Source organism: Electrophorus electricus, chromosome 17 (genome assembly GCF_013358815.1).
Source record: "Electrophorus electricus isolate fEleEle1 chromosome 17, fEleEle1.pri, whole genome shotgun sequence".
Classification (NCBI taxonomy): Eukaryota; Metazoa; Chordata; class Actinopteri; order Gymnotiformes; family Gymnotidae; genus Electrophorus; species Electrophorus electricus.
Window position 1 is genome coordinate 11,449,447 of NC_049551.1, and position 17,577 is coordinate 11,467,023.

At 42.4% G+C, this 17,577-nt stretch overlaps 1 protein-coding gene across 1 annotated transcript in view; it reads right to left on the reverse strand.

Moving 5' to 3' along the window:
• The window catches only part of adamts6 (ADAM metallopeptidase with thrombospondin type 1 motif, 6), a 59,514-nt gene extending 43,720 nt beyond the window's left edge, over positions 1 to 15,794 (reverse strand). Inside the window, exons 1-8 of the mRNA XM_027007625.2 lie at positions 15,328 to 15,794; positions 14,147 to 14,200; positions 13,525 to 13,921; positions 12,928 to 13,277; positions 9,960 to 10,137; positions 8,912 to 9,129; positions 8,673 to 8,756; positions 6,665 to 6,810 (exon numbers count right to left, since the gene is read on the reverse strand). Coding sequence (XP_026863426.2) covers positions 6,665 to 6,810; positions 8,673 to 8,756; positions 8,912 to 9,129; positions 9,960 to 10,137; positions 12,928 to 13,277; positions 13,525 to 13,612 — 1,064 coding nt within the window. The 5' untranslated portion in view covers positions 13,613 to 13,921; positions 14,147 to 14,200; positions 15,328 to 15,794. The remainder of the gene's footprint in view (positions 1 to 6,664; positions 6,811 to 8,672; positions 8,757 to 8,911; positions 9,130 to 9,959; positions 10,138 to 12,927; positions 13,278 to 13,524; positions 13,922 to 14,146; positions 14,201 to 15,327) is intronic.
• Between the last annotated feature and the right edge of the window lie 1,783 nt (positions 15,795 to 17,577).

Below are 17,577 nucleotides of genomic sequence, written 5' to 3' on the forward strand. Positions count from 1 at the left end.
CAAAGACACAGAGACCGATCTGGAATGCAAAGACACAGGGATTGATCTGGAATGCAAAGACACAGGGATTGATCTGGAATGCAAAGACACAGGGATTGATCTGGAATGTATTGAAGCACTTTATCTTTCATATCAAGGACTTGGCAGTACAGAATTCACAATACATTGTTTGTTCATTTTTACATTACAAAAGATGTTGGGCTTCACAACACAGTGTTAATTTTTACAATACTGGCCTTTGCAATATTGATATGGTAGAAGGCTGCAATATGCAAATGAGAACAGATCCCATCCTTTTGTTATGTAAGCCTCCTGACCAATTTCAGATGTTTCATATAAAGGCTTTGTGTGTATGTTGATGAATCATGACATTCATATGTCAAACAAATCTAGACATTTTGTTCAAAATAATACAGGTCTATCTATATCCCGACACATGAACTGATCAGCCATGCATTTAAATGTATGGCAAGGCATATCACAACTGCAATATGTAGCAACGTAATATTTTGTCCATAGTGTGCAAATAGGTGTTGCGTCCTGCCTTCAAGACTGATCTAAACATCAGAAGCCTATTTGTTTATTTAGGTGGCTTTGGAGAGACCACGGAAAGAGTAAAATTATGCTTGAATATTACAGCCAAAAAAGTACATATGAACCCAAATCCTACTGTTGCTTCCCTTGGAGCAATGACATCAATCTTAAAACACAGCCAACTCATATATAAATCTCAGACTGCGCATCACAGGAGGTTATGGTTATATGCTTGATGTTATAAATTAATGAAACTGTGTGACTAGATCAACATGTGGAGTGTAGGTCATATACTCCAGGACTCTAATTGACCGACTCTTTCAATGTAACACTATGACTGAAATACGGTTCATTATCAAATATACAACATTACTGATCCGTACTGTCTCAGCACAGTCAAGAAAATGCTTCAAATAATCCGATAGGCCTACAACATAGCCAAGAATCCAAACCCAAATATCAAGTCTTGCATAGGTTGTGTAGGCACTGCTACCCAAATATCAGGCCCTGCTACGCTGATGATACTCAGCTATATGTCTCAGTCAAACCAGAGGACATTTATCAGCTAACTACTATTGAGGAATGCATAAAGGACATCAGATACTGGATGTTGAGAAACTTTCTCTCACTTAATCCTGACAAAACAGAAGTACTTCTATCATTAACAGTTACAGATCTTGGAGTGATTATGGATCACAGTCTCTCATTTGAAGCTCAGCCCTTTCTCCACCTCTGGAACATTGCAAAGATTTGGATCATATTCTCGTCACCATTTCCTATAAAGCTCCCACACTATGGAATAAATCTTTCTGTAAATGTTTGAGACTCAGACACAGTCTCAATATTTATGGCTAGGCTGAAAACCTATCTATACAGTCAGGCATTTTATGAACTACTTCCCATCATAGGTCAAGGTGCAGATCTGGGGGTCCATGAGCATTGAGAGTTCTGGTAAACTGGGATGTTATGATGATGTCACTTCACCTCTCTTTTGTCACTCAAGTTTGTTGACTGAGAGCGGCGGGGAGCCGATGTTCCAGGGTACCCTCGTGCCTGTGGTTCCTTCTGGCTCTTTCCTTTTAGCTCTGCTGCCAGAGTCCATCTTTGCACATTATAGTTCCCTAATTTAAACACCTTCATACCTGGACACGCCTAATAATCTAGTCTCTCTTTCTGCCGAGGAACACCTACCGCTGATGTCATGATGTTACTGAGCCTCAACCCGTCTCAGCTGCCATGGCTCCTCCCACCACCCCCTGACGCCCCCTGCTGTAGCCCACCACACCTCCACCCCAGACAACTACTCCTCTGTCGCCCTTTATGGACGTTCTCGTGTGGGATGGATTTCGGACACGCGCACACCATCAAGACCAGACTAGGAGTTCTAGAAAACCGGACTAGACATAAACATTCGTTCATTCGTTCATTCATTTATTTATTTATTTATCTCTCTCTCACTACTTATTTTGCTCCTTATTGTTTATAGTTGCCATTGTACTGTCAAATGTCGACCAGAGGAGGATGGCCCCCCCTTTGAGTCTTGGTTCCTCTCAAGGTTTCTTCCTCATGCTCTAGGGAGCTTTTCCTTGCCACTGTCGCCCTGGGCTTGCTCACTGGGGACTTGGACTCGGGCTTGTTTAAAGCTGCTTTGTGCGCTATATAAATAAATTTGAATTGACTTCACTAGTTTATTGCTGCATGTCTAAATAATGCAAACAGTTTAGTGATCATCTAATAAGAAAGAACTCAAGTCCTCTGCCTTGAAAACACATTTATTTTATACATTTATTTTAATGTTATTGAGCAATCCAGTGATATCTGAGCTCTTAAGGTATTAAAAAACCAAGGACACAGAAATTTAATTCGTTTCTCTGTGTCTTTTTCCCCCTTTCTTCTTTCTCTGTCTTGCGCTCTCATTTTCTCTCTCTTCATCTCCTTTCTTTCTATTTCCCACTGTTTCATTCTCTCCCTTCCTCCCTCTCTCTCTTCCCCCTTTTTCTCCATCTCCTTTCCTTCGCTCCCTCTCCTGTTCACGGGAGGCATTCAGAAGCCTGAGGTCCAGCCTCAGGGACAATTGGAGAGAGGTCAGCCTAGTTATTTTTGATTTTGGTCACTTTCATTTCCCTTACCTCTTGCTGTAGTTCTAAACTAAAAGCATGGCTTCCACCCCAGGCATTTTGCAGCCAGAAGGGTAATAAACGCACATGTGCTAATAAATTACCGCATGACCAGAAGAGTCCGAACCCAGCTGCATGGCAGGGCTCTGCCATCATTCAATGCAGTTAATTATGCACTGCAGTTAATGATACTTAAAGAGTCATACACATGCGTCATCCAAGCACAGGCGAGACTGTTGCTACAAAGGACTTTAGTAAATGCTGAACTAAACTGCTACATCTATAACTGTTACTGGCTACTGTTACTAGTTGTGGGATGTTAAAATGTAAAACATCACACATCTATGGCATACTCTCAAGCCAGGAGTCCTGGACAGTTTACATTTGTACATTTTTCCATCACACGTGAACTGGAAATGCGCCGAGACTCAGGACAGAGAAGGGGACGCACAGGTGGAAGTCCAAGACAAGACCTGGAATCTTCATGCCATCAAACTGCTCAGTTTGGCTTATTTTTTAAATTGTACCACTGGGCATAAAGCGAAAGGCTCTTTAAAAATGCTAAAATATCATTACCACCTCAAAGCATTTCAGGAATTCCTTGAAGTTCTAGGCATGCTTTTCAACACACAGACAGGCACAAATAATTACAATCAGTTACGACAGCTACTCGCGAGAGACCCTGTAACAACATACAGCATGCCAGAGCGTTCACTCAACAGAGCTGTCTTGACATGAGAGCCTTTTTTGACTTAGAAAGCTCACTTCCAAGGTATCATTAGTCATAACAGAAATACTCTCACATAAGCGCTTCCAGGCGAAGTGTTGCTAAAATAAACGCTTGCTAAAAATCACATGTGGAGCAGTGCATCTTCCTCTGTGAGGGTCCCACGATGGTCTTAGCAGACGCGGCGGTTAATCAGCAATTCCTGGGCCCTGCGTCAACACTTTACAAAAAAAGACACATATAGCATCACCAGACGGAGTCTTTCTCTAATTCATGAGCTTTTTCTTGGCCTAAGCCCCCCTGCCTTCTTACGTGAACCTTAGCTCATTTGCTCGAGTGCAGTTTCAAGCAAGCCGAGTGTAGCTCATCCAGAGCGAAACTGTTAATCCAAAGCATACATGTCAGCGAGGCTGTAAAAGTCAACAACAAAGAAAACATTGTGCATCGCGTATCCACACGAAAGCCATAAGTGGAACCTGGAGAATAATACTTCAAGAATTCACAAAGCACTGAGTAAGACAAGAGAGCATAACTTTAGTGATTCTTCATCTTAGTTCAGATGTAAGATGTGAACTCTCCTGCTAGGTCGAGGGATTATTGAAATGGTGAGCATTAAAGTCGCGCTCTGTTCAGAATTGGTCTACTCTGGTCCATTTTCAGAGGAGCGCTAGGGTTTGTTGGGCAGACTCCAAACTGCTTTGCCTGAAATTAGGAGCACAGCGGCCAGCTGTTTACAGCTACGCTTATTTTGGCAGGCTGTTCTGAAGAAATACGTTAAAGACAAAAATCTTCTGCAGACCTGCGTCAGACATGAAGAAGGCGTCTCCGGCTGCAGTGGTGTCTGGCTGCTTTGACTCTTTTGGTGAAACTTTTAGAAAGCCAAAATCTGTTCAGGAAAATGTAAACAAATTATGAAAGAGCCACCTATACATTATGCCATATTGTTGTACACCGTGGCACACCTAGGTCAATACTTTAATCCAACCAACAACGTCATACGTCAAGAGACAGAAGTTAATCATGACTTTAATGACTAGTCTCTGAGGTTAAACAACCACCTGATAAATATTTATGTTTGGGCTTCTGCAATGTTTGTTGTAAAGAACTGTATTCAAACATGTCTAGACATTACCTAGACTTTATTCATGTTTCCATGATAATGTTTGTGACAAATATTACAGGTAATGTATGGTGACCTCCCATAACATTGGAGTTAGTTTGCTTCCTTCTTAACAACCACACTGGCCATTATTACTGCATCAAGCTTCAGTCAAGGCAGAACAAGATCTTCTCAGTTCTTAAAGACCAATTACCCCCAGATGAGGCAAAGCCATTGACCCCTAGTTAAAGGAAGGACAAAAAGAATGTACTCAAAGGCACTTTGCAAGTTCAAAAAGAAAAATGTAAATCTCAGGGGAGAAAGTTTGCTCAAGTCAATAAAGAGGTTTTACTCCATATCAATAAAGACAGACAAGTTGAATGTTTATGATTAATTTCCTAAAATGATGTGGTCAAAACAGCTAAGTGCAAGGGTAAAACTATTTCCAGGTCATGACAGTATTTTGCAACAACACTGTTACATCCCATAAATTGTAGAATGATTTGCATGTCTGCAACAGATGCATGCTCAGCAGTTTAAAGACCTCCAAGTAAATCCTGCATGCTGTGTCCGGACACCTTCAGATAAATGACATCATACAGGTCAAACACTGGGTTTCTCTGCATGGAAGGTAATCTGATATTGTCAGCTTGATGAAGTAATGGTTAAACAATTGCTTAAGTGTTCCATAACAGTCACAGCTGGTCCATTACTGTTATCACTGTCCTTAATCCTGGGGAATGATACCCTTCAGTTTAGCTCAAAGTGAAGTAGAAAAGACATGCAATGTCACAGTTCATCAGTATAGCCTCAAACTTACCAAAGAGCTTGTTTAATTGAGACTGTGAAGGTGCACTTTTGGCTTAAAAACACTCCCCCCCACACACACACACACACCCAACACACACACAAAGTGTGTCCTGTGTAACACAAAGAAATGAAAATCATACAAGCTCTTAACTGAATGACAAGTGGCGGGTAGAACCAAAAAGCCGAAGTGGTATTTAATTCTACTTATCTACTTTAATTATCTATTTATCAGATTTTTCTCCCTGTTTAGTTGAACTCAATTCTTAATTCAGAGGTTGCATGATTCAGACTTCCTCAGCTAAGAACCAGTCAAATATACAGCAGAATCACACCATAACCAATGTCCCCAGACATGAAGGACCCATCATGTGATGAGCTATATCAATGTCCCCAGACGTGAAGGACTCGCCGTATGATGAGCTATACCAAAGTCCCCAGACATGAAGGACCCACCGTGTGATGAGCTATACAAATGTCCCCAGACGTGAAGGACCCAACGTGTGATCAGCTATAGCTATGTCTCCAGATGTGAAGGACCCGTCGTATGATGAGCTATACCAATGTTCCCAGATATGAAGGACGCACCATGTGATGAGCTATACTAATGTCCCCAGACGTGAAGGACTCGCCGTGTGATGAGCTATACTAATGTCCCCAGACGTGAAGGACGCACCGTGTGATGAGCTATACTAATGTCCCCAGATATGAAGGACGCACCGTGTGATGAGCTATACTAATGTTCCCAGATATGAAGGACGCACCGTGTGATGAGCTATACTAATGTTCCCAGATATGAAGGACGCACCGTGTGATGAGCTATACTAATGTCCCCAGATATGAAGGACGCACCGTGTGATGAGCTATACTAATGTCCCCAGATATGAAGGACGCACCGTGTGATGAGCTATACTAATGTCCCCAGATATGAAGGACGCACCGTGTGATGAGCTATACTAATGTCCCCAGATATGAAGGACGCACCGTGTGATGAGCTATACTAATGTTCCCAGATATGAAGGACGCACCGTGTGATGAGCTATACTAATGTTCCCAGATATGAAGGACGCACCGTGTGATGAGCTATAATAATGTTCCCAGATATGAAGGACGCACCGTGTGATGAGCTATAATAATGTTCCCAGATATGAAAGACGCACCGTGTGATGAGCTATACTAATGTTCCCAGATATGAAGGACGCACCGTGTGATGAGCTATACTAATGTCCCCAGATATGAAGGACGCACCGTGTGATGAGCTATACTAATGTCCCCAGATATGAAGGACGCACCGTGTGATGAGCTATACTAATGTCCCCAGATATGAAGGACGCACCGTGTGATGAGCTATACTAATGTCCCCAGATATGAAGGACGCACCGTGTGATGAGAACGGCGTTGTCATGGTGAGCTATGCCATTTTCCGGGATGCTGTTTCCGTCATCCTGATGAGAGAGAAGGGATTTCTGCCACTTGCAGAAGCTGTCCAGAGACTTGTCTGCATGGTGGTTGATCTCCAGGTTGGGCTGCAACACAGAAGAACCCTCAATGATCCTGCCTTGTTAGACATCCAGGTATCTAACATATGGAACTGACATAAAATCATTCTCAAAAACAAAGGAAAAACAGTATAAAAAAAATATCAATTTTTGAGCCATAAGACCATCTGACTAAATCTGAACTTGAAAAAAAAGTTCTTAAAATGATATGAGGATAATTTAAGAATGTTGGCTGATGTCACATCCTCTCAGAGGTAGTCTGATATTTTTACTGGCTTCTACCTTGTGAAAAAATGTTTGATCCTTTAGTAGAAAAAAAAACACTAGCCAAATATCCTGGTACTCTCATTATGTATGACATGTAAAAAAAAAAAACCATACAAGAATACCCTCAGGGGCTAAGTCTAGTCATATCTTTTTGAGTAGCTTTCATCTTTAGTGGTGGTAGTCATATGGTAAGATGCTTCTGTGTGTCAAATTCAGACCAACCATATGAAACAGTCATCCACAGTAACACATGCCCCCCAGTTACTTAGAATAGCCTCTGGTTAGCCTGCTTGGATGAGGCCACAACCCACCCAGACAGAACCTTTGAGTATACTTAGTACACATGTACCGGACACTATAATGGAAATTAAAGGTCACTGAAATGACCATGTCAGTTTTCAAATTAAAGGTCCCGTATATAACTATGTTATTACTTCTGTGAAATCGTACCACATCATGTAACAGCAGTAATGCAAACGATAAGCAATATTCTACCATATGGGTGTGTGATGGCGTCGTGCCCAAATATATCAAAATGTACTGTATTTTTGACCATACAAAGTATTGAATGCCTTTACTGCTTCTGCATGCAGTATTTTGAACAAGCAGTGACATTGTTGTTAAGTTCCTATACACCATATGGCCAAAGGTATATGGATACCTGACCTTCATACCTATAGAACCTTGGTGGACATCCCATGTCTCCACACCACACCAGTTTCTTTACACCAAACTTGTCAAACCATATCTTCACACACCTCAATTTGCACACAGTCACGCTGCAATAACGTTGCCACAAAGCTGGAAGCATGTAATAGTCTGAAATGTCTTTGTGTACTGTAGCAGGAACATTCCCCTTCACTAGAGCTCAGAGGTGCAGCCCAAATCCTGAACAGCAGCCAGGTCCCATTAACTCTCCTCCACCCACTTCACCGCTGGCACTGAGCGTCCCTCGAGGCTGCTCTCCCAGCAGCCGCCAAACCCACGTTAGTCCATCAGACTGCCAGACTGGGAGGTGTGATTCGTCACTCCAGAGGGCACGTTTCCACTGCTCCACAGTCCAGTGGGGGCGCGCTATACACCACTCCAGCTGACGCTTGACATTGCACGTAGTGATCTTAGGCCATCAAAACCGACTCACCAGTTCTTGACGCAACAGGGCATAGGCAATATTTAAATGCATTTATGCATGTGCTTCAGCACTCGATGGCCTGCTGTGCGAGTTTGTCTGGTCTACTGCTTCCTGACTGAAATATTGTTGCTCCTAGATGTTTCCATTTCACAATAATAGCACATACAGTTGACCGGGACAGACCCAGCAGGGCAGACGTGTGGTAGAGGTGCCGTGTTTAAAGTCACTGAGCTCTCCAGTAACTGAGTCACTGTCACTGAGTCACTGAGTCAAAGTCGCTGAGTCAAAGTCACCGAGTCAAAGTCACTGAGCTCTCCAGATCTGCTGCTAGTTTTTGTAAATGGAGATTGTATGGCTGTGTTTTTGTTTTTATATACCTCTTAGTAATGAGTGTGACTAATACACCGGAACTCAATAATTAGGATGGGTGTTCAAATACATTTGACCATATAGTGTGTGTTTGCATTCTGGTTACTGTAAGAGGACTCACCTGATCCTCTGTGAGAACAATCAGTCTGGTTACAATAATGTTCACAACGTTTCCTAGACTGGAATCACGGTAAAGTTTGGCAACCTGACCTCCAGAAAAGAAGAAAAGACACAAAGTCAGACAAATGACCTCAACACATCCATATGATGCAATCACATCACAGGCTAGAGAAACAATCCCTGGATTCCGTAACACACACAAAAGCCACACAGGCCTGTGGGTAACAGGATCAAACTTACAATGTTCATGACGGACAGGATGTAGTGCTCAATGTCCTTGCGTCCGTGGTAGCCCACCATCATTTTGTCAGCCACCACCAGGGTCTCGACAAAGCGCTCGGCGCTGATGGAGCGGCGCTGGCGGTGGGTGGAGGCTGAGCTGCTATTACTGTGTGCAGGGGCTGAAGTGCCCGGGGCGGAGCTTGTTTGCAAACATGTCATCTGCTTGATTGTGAGGTCTGGAACATAAAAACAGATGATGAACGAGAGCTCATTGTTCGTGCTATATAAGATGAAGGCTTTTAGGTGACCGCTCTGTTAACATCCTTGATAGGCTTTCATTTAGTGTATTAAATTTATGTCCGTTCAGGGAAATGGTTTTCATATATGACTTTGTATACTATCAAGAAATTTATTTTATGGAAATTTAGAGAATATAACTGAAAATTTATGTAAATTATATAAAAGACATACTTAGTTATAGCGGTAATAAAAATTGCAGTGCAGTACACAAGGTTTCCAGAGAAACAGGGCATTTCAGACAGAGATCCTTCATCATCTGTGCAAGCAAAAAGCTTCTGTGCAGTAACTCCCTGGAATCTTCTTCAACCATATTATTTATTGATTGCATATGTAATTACATAAGTATACATACAAAATATAGTATTTTAACTATTAACTAGTTTAAAGTATATAAAGTAGTTAATGGAGGAATTTCACACGTCTTCACATGTGCAGAGAAATGCATGCATGTCTGCCATGTGCAAGGGGGGGTTCCTCCTTGAACCTCGCTGCTGCCCGGCGGGGCATTTATGACCCAGCTGCTAGAGGAGAAAGCCACTAGATAACACGAGTTCAGGCATGCAGGCTTCCTCCTGCCGACAGCCTTCCCTGCAGCCTGCAGCCCTGCGGCCCAGACGCCCACAGCCTCGGTGGGAGCAGCAGGACCCCTCATGCCTCACCAGGCTCACAAGGAAAAGGGCGGGTGTGTTATGCAATCTCATCCAACAGGCTGCTGTTCTCTGTTCCAATGCAACCTCAGCACAGCCATGCTGAGAGGCTCACTGACCTGAAACACCACAGCCGAGCTCCATGCTGGACTCCAGTGGAGACAGGATGGAAGACTTCTTATAAATAACGTGTGGCTGCCCTTCTCCAGTGAACTGGAAATCGCTGGAGTTTCTGGAGGTTTCATCCTTTAATGGCTCAATTAAATACTGCTCTTCTTCGGTGGTGATGACACCGTGCTTGTGCAGAAACCGGAGGAGGGAAAAACACAGAACAATCACAAGGTCATTTCAACGTGTTTGAAATGTTAGTATTTAAAACCTCACAGGCGTTCAAATTTATAGACTGAAAAGATGAATCATTCCAATGACAGAATGTCATTAAATAAAATCTGGATATCAAACTGAAATCAGAGAGGACTGCATGTGTGTATGGTTTAACGTTATCTTTTCTCCAACACCAAATTGGTAATAAACTCAGAAGGTGAATCAGATAAGTCAGAGAGGATAAAAAACAAAACTTTGCCCTGCAACAACCATCCAGGTATGGAGTTGCAGAATCCTGGTCCAGACTGCAAACTGGTAGACTAGGTGCCGCTTGCAGATTGGCAGTGCATACTTTTTGAGTTAGGTTTGAACAAATCTCATTCATGTCTCTTTCATTGCACCCAAACTACAAAATAAAAATGCTGCAATCCATATCATTGAGATAAATGACATTAAAACCACAAACTACATAAAGAACAACATCATAATTATGAGGATGCCAACCAAAGTACACAATTCTGAGCCCCTGAAAAGCCCCACCGCAACATAAATTGCAGAAGTAATCCAGATATGTTTATAAAAAACACTGGCACATCCCCCAAGTCTGTAAAAGCCACAATGAAACCAATTAAACCCCTTTGCACAGAAATAATAAACTGGTGCGCAGGCAAAACAAAACTGCGCTCGATGCAATCCGTCTGGGGCGCGGTGGACCGAGGGAAAAACACAAAGACGTTCAAGCTCTTTTTTCCATTTTTGGTTTCCCTAAAACGACTGGGGCAGAGCAGACCTGTGTAATCTCAATTTATGAAGTTTACTGTGCCAGTGCATTTGGCTGCAACAACAATAATAATAATCCATATTTAACATTAAAACAGCTGGCTTTCACCACACTGTGAGTGATGGAAAGAACCTGGTGGATGAGAGAAGCTGGTCAGTTGTTATGCCTCAGTCTGCACCTGAAAGCCTCTCTCACTTGGATTAGTGACACCATGGAAATCATTAACGTTTTCATGGGATTTCATGGGTTTCATGGGATTTGGGTTTTTGGAGTTCACTGTGAACCCATCCATGAAACCTTATCAACCCTGATAAACACTTCACCAAATTATGAAGTTTGCAAATTCTAAAAAGAAATTGTAGCAAAAAGCCATCCAGTGTTTGGGAACATATTTTAATTGGAAACCAATCAATTACTATTCATTTGAAACCCTGACAAAGTTTTGCATAGTAATCCAAAATGATCCACCACTGCAAAACCATTGATCAAGGCCAATACTTTTGTAACACATTGAAACCTGAAAGTAGAAAGCATGGTTATCTGACTACTGAGCAGAGTGTGTGCAGGTTTCCTCAGGGCTCCTTGGGTAAAGCATTTCAGACCCAGTAGAGTTCAGATCCAGTGGGGCTTGGACCCGGTGGGGCTCAGGAATCCCTCCGGGCCTCCAAAGCCTATTGAAATTCCTACAGATTTGTGCCCCAGTGCAGCCAATACCAGCGAGGAGCCCAATATGGACTTTCATCCTCCCACATGTACTCCTTGTCAAAGAGGTCAGAGAGCAGAAGTAGCTCCCTTGGGAATTTTCCACTCTCGCTCACTTTCCAAGAGAGACAGAAAGAGCGTGTCTCATGACATGCTTGCAGTAAAACTGGAGGGGTGAGTAGGTTGAATCGTCAAATTTACTTCTTTCTATATATAGCCAGAACCATATCCTACCACACATGGCCAAGGCCTGCCATTCATATCTCATCACCGCCAGAAAAGCCCAGTTCACTCTAGCTGTTGCGCACGGGTTCACAGAGGCTGGGTGTTTTCCTGATGAAACGCAGCGAGAGATCAGCTGGCAGCTGCGAATGGACCTGCAGGTGCAGGAAGGACCCAAGCCTCACGTGGAGACTCGCAGCTAAGCTATTTTGCTGTCACTCACCAGTCACTTTAACAGAGAGCAGAAGCAGTAGTCTGCACACTCAAACTCGGTTCAGATAAGAGAGACACAAAGGAGATGTGTTTAAGCCCTCTCTCTGTTTTATTATCGTTACGCATAACACTGGTATCCTGCCCAGCGCGCTGTCTACTTTCTTTTCTGTTTCAAGGCATTTTCTTTGCATTCCCTTTTTTCTCAAACACTGGTGCAGAGTTCGATGGAAGATAAACCAGAAAGTAACTGAGTTATGTGCACTAAATAAACAAGCTCAAATGAGCTAAAAAGCATTTTAAAGGATCTAATGTTGTCATGAATCATGCAGTTTTGAAAACGGCATCCAATGAAACTACACAATGTGTGGAGAATGGGTGAGGTGGCTAGATGGAGAATGATTGGCAGTAATAAACACAGGCTAAACAGATTTGGATATGTCTGCTATAAAGTGTTCAGCACCCTGAGGTGCAGTGGTGCTCCAATGCTGCTGGGTCTGGGTCTCCTGTTCTGAACGCCTAAACCTGCTTTTTCCCGCTCCCAGCCCTAAGCGGGGTTTCCTGTTCTAACATGCATAATTCAACTCATTAGATAATCAAGTCCTTTATGGGAGATACTCCAGAACAGGTACTGGGAAACAGCCTTTTAACCACTAACAGAGAACCTATTAGTCTGTTATCTTCAGCAATGTTCCTGACATGCATTAAATGCGATACACATGTCACAGTTGATCACAGAGCAGGAAGTCTGGCAACAGTTGACCAATCAGAGGGGTCTTAGAAATCCTTCCTGGATTTCACCTACCTTCCTTGAGCCACCAAACCAAGAGGCTACTTCCTCTACTCACCAGGCCTTGGCAGGTACTCAGTGCCACTCCTGTAGTGCTGTATCGATCCAGTAGGTATCCAACATAATGGCAATCATCCACTGTGGAGTGCCGTCTCTCCTGGCCATCCCGGCCCCAGTACTCCACAGTGAAATGCCTTGAGACCAGGCTGGGGTTGAGTGTAAGGTTCAGGTGAAAGTGCTTGCCATAGGCCGAGAGGCGGTAGAACAGGCGGGGCTCGGCGGGCTCCAGCCCCCGCCTCCGCCGTCCGGGCCGGTGCTGTTTCACAGTGTAGCTCATGAACTCGCCCTTTTCATTCAGCCGAACAGGCACTGTGAGCTGGTAGTCGCCCAAGTGGGACAAGAACTCCTCTACTCATAACAAGTGGGAGAGCAGAGGTCAGGGGTTAATGATACAAGCAAACATTGATAAACAACCAATATTTCTAAGAGTTTCATTATGCATGGGTTTATGATGACTACTGTTCAGGTATCAGGTGTCTTGAATGGTGTGTTATATTCTTTGTTAAGATCATTCTGGTTTAATGTGACAATCACACCTAATGAAAGCCTATACATGTAGCACTTATCAGTTCAGTCTGCCTTAACTGCATTGTACCTTGAGAACTGTATGCAAGGCTCTGAGGATCAGCAGCGGCCAAGAGCAGGCTCACAATCCAAGTCAGTTTCTTCCACAAAATTTCCATAATTTAGAGAAGGTCTGACATTGGGTGGGGGCAGGGCTAGGGAAGGCTACACTAGGATTAAAATGCTTCAGTCAATCCCGCCTTGCACCATAACAGGTCCGTGGTGATACTTGACATTCCCGAACTTCACTCCGTGAGTTTTCCAGGGTTCAAAGGTCTTTGCAGTGTGGGAGCCTCCAGAATGGATTTGCATTTGCTTCCAAACGCTCAGCCATGAGCGATGCAAAGATCCACGGGCTAATCACTTCAAGTAATTCCAGAGCAGCAGACCTATTCAGGGAGCTTGTCTTGAACTATCCATTTGTCAGCCTGGAAGTAAATCACGACATAACGCCTTAGTGGAAAAGGACTCACTGGTATTTCACACTTGTTTCTGAGCAATGAATGTCTTTTAACTTAGAATCGAAAAATCAAATTTTCAGTTCCCGCAACAATTCAAATCAAAAATGTTGGCACCACAATATCTAATGGAAACATCTGGAATGAACAGGTTACAGTACTTCAATTCATGATCATACGAGAGCTAACGCTGACCTCATATGTGATGAGTGGGTTGGCAAATGTAGCTCCAGGTTATCGTTTTCGCACCTGCAATACAAGTTGAAACCACACATTTTAAATCTGTGTAGTGAGGAAGCTGTGGAATTTTGCTGGTGGATTTTCGGCTTTTTAAAACCAAACAATTACTAGTAACCATAGAAATTCAATTGAACGATTTGAGAATTCATCTATTAGATATCTGTGCATATGCTTTGAAAGCCACATTGTATCTCCCAGCTGGACCCGATACCTCCATCACGTAATACTTCAGATGCTTCTAACAGGATGAACAATGCTGATGCCGGTGAAACTCGCAAGAATATTTGGGAAGCTAAAGCTCTCTGACTATAGTGAATTCACAGAACAAATTGGCATCGATCAGTGAAGAGGCAAATGCGCAAACACGGCACATCTCACTGGATCAAAATCCAGACAGCAGTGTTAAATCCAGGTGTCTAAAACGTGTCTGACCCAGACAGTTGGTAACTGGCCAAAGTAGATTAAACTGAACCCCATCCACCATAAATAAATAAACAAACAAACAAATCAATCGATCAAAAAAGCACACAAAATTTAGATGATTTGATTAACAGCGGGAATGAGTTGGGGGCGTCTTTTCAAACCTACAAGGCATTTTACACACACCAAAGGTCGGCTGAGCACTTGGACGTGTTTTCATTTGCAGAGTCAATTTATTCAGCTCAACTTACTATAAAATGAGTGAAAGGAGCGAACTGGTTCAAGAAAGCTACACACGATTTCCCATTACAACAGTTGTCCGTATGGTAATGCGACACTTCGTTAATCCAGGTGGCCTGTCGCTGTGGCAGCGATCCAAAAAGCGAGATGAACCGCGCATCCATCTGATCATAGTTTATGAAGACTCGCTGGAATAATTAATTAAGCAATTATAAATATTAACTGAATTCGGCGAAAGGCATTACATAAATGAAATATTATGAAGCATATATTTGGCTAGTGAGCTATCATAACAAACGTAAACTCTCTACTTATTCGAAGACAGCGCAGAGGAATCTTGTATCTTGTCATGCAGTCTAGCTACTTTCTTCTGACAACTGTTTGCGTGTGTAAACCTATCATAGTCTATTAGCCCAACAGTGCAAGGTGCAGACTACGCTTTTCCTCCATCAGAGACTGTAAGAAATGGTAGTTACCGTATTCTTTTTCATTGTCAGAGGCTTTGCCGATTGTAGAGAACACAGAGAAATGAATTCGTCTGCATTGACGTCCCGTAGTTAGTGTTCAGTTCATTGCATTCTTCAGTAACGCTCCTTTCGCTTTAAGTCAAACTTTGACTTTCATGCCGACAAATGAAAAAGTCCTAGTGCAGGTACAGAGTTGGCTCTTCACAGGTTCACGGACATTACAAAAACCGTTCAGCTCCATTAATGAATTAGCGTCCAAACCATGGAACAAGTTGCTTAATTAACACGTGCAGCTATTTGACTTTTGTGAGTTTCCAGGTTGTTGTGTGTTTGCTTATTTGTTCTCGTTGCGAATACAGGCTCATAAAACAAGAGAAAAAAAAACAAAATAACAGCAATGCACAGTGGTGCAGAGCATGCAAGACAGCAGAGCCGAGCAGAACTTGCCCCCTTTAATAGCGCGACAGCAGAGCCGAGACGAAGTTGCCCCTATAATAGCGCAGCCGGCCTGCAGCCAACTCGCGAGCTGCAAATTGGCAGCCTGGACTGGGAGGTTCGACATGACGTCATTTGCAGATGTGTCTAGGAGCCTACAGCCATTAGCAAGCCGCACGTTTCTATTCATCAGCACTTTGAAAGGGATAAGGTGGGCGCATCAGGGGCTTTATACTAATTAGACAAGGTTAGGAAAAGTGTCTAATTGTCTTGTATTCAGTTTACCGCAGACTCGGGGCACATTTGACGCTATCTTTAAAGTGCCGCATCTTTCTTTAGATGTCTCTTTTAATTGCGACGGGAGTTAATGATGCTAGCCTATGTTTTGAGAAGAGTCTGACTTATAAAAAAAAGTCTGTACTGTTAAAATATGTGCAGATTAATAGCACATCTTAATAGTAAACATAACAATAAACCATATACACCTCTACGCGCAAATCTACCAGATAATTACCGTTTCTCAATATAAGAACTTTTGCAGAGACACTGAAAATCACACATCTTAATAGTAAACACAACAATAAACCATATACACCTCTACACGCAAATCTACCAGATATTTACCGTTTCTCAATATAAGCACTTTTGTAGAGACACTGAAAATCATAGTCCTCGGGGCTGGACCCGACTTTTTACATTGTCGAGTTGACTGTAGGTTATTAAAACACTTTCAAATGCGCTGTGTGGCTCCTGCATATATTGTCATTATTCAGAGATGGACGCTTGAACGTTAATTTGGTTTTGGTTCTTTTATGTATTTACATATATCCGCTTTTGATGTGTAAATTAATACACATAATAAAATAATTATTTATGTCAAAAATGCATTCTTATGGAAACCCGATTAATTTTACCAGCAGTGTTCCAAAAACCTTATGTTGCAATTACACTGTAAAATAATTGATTTACTAGCGACATCTGCAGGCGTTAGGTATCATAAACTTTAAAACCTTAAAAAGAGCTCACGATTTAATTATAATTTAAGTTAAAGATTTTATGAACCATAGTATTACGTACATAGAGAGTAGATGTATGTGTGTAGCTTATACATATGTGTGTGTGTGTGTGTGTGTGTGTGTTTTGTGTTGCTCGCATTATAAATATCATTTGTTTGCAAGATATGGATACTTTGTACTACTCCAGGAATGCTCCAATAAGATAGCAGTCAAAGGCTATCACATTGACTCAAAGCCATATACAGATTGTTCATTTTCTGATGAAGATATATGCATTTACATTATGGCATTTAGCTGACACTTTTATACAATTACAACTGAGTACAATGTGAGTAATTGAGGGTTAAGGGACTTACTCAGGGGCCCAACAGCGGCAACTTGGCAGTGGTGGAGCTTGAACCAGCAACCTTCCAATTACCAGTCAAGTACCTTAACCACTGAGCTACCACATGCAAATGGCTCATGTTCTATTGTGGCATAGAAAGCAAATCGGCAGACAATCCCTTCAGATGTCAGATTCCCCATAGGTCAGTTTTCCAGACATTCTCCTTGGCTTCTTGATATCCTGCTATCATTGAAATCAGGCGCTCAATGTACTCCAGCTCTTAGTTCTGTCTCTTCTCTGTTCACACTTTTTATGGTATGTTCACTGGAGTGTTTTTTGTATGAACTGTTTTCTTGCTTTAGCTACACATCTTTAAGCATCTTGCTTCTTGTTTCATGTTTGTTTTTGTGTCATTAAATCAATTTGGACAGGTTGTTTCTTAACATTCGGGCTCAACTTTTTCTTCTTTGTATTGTTATTTTT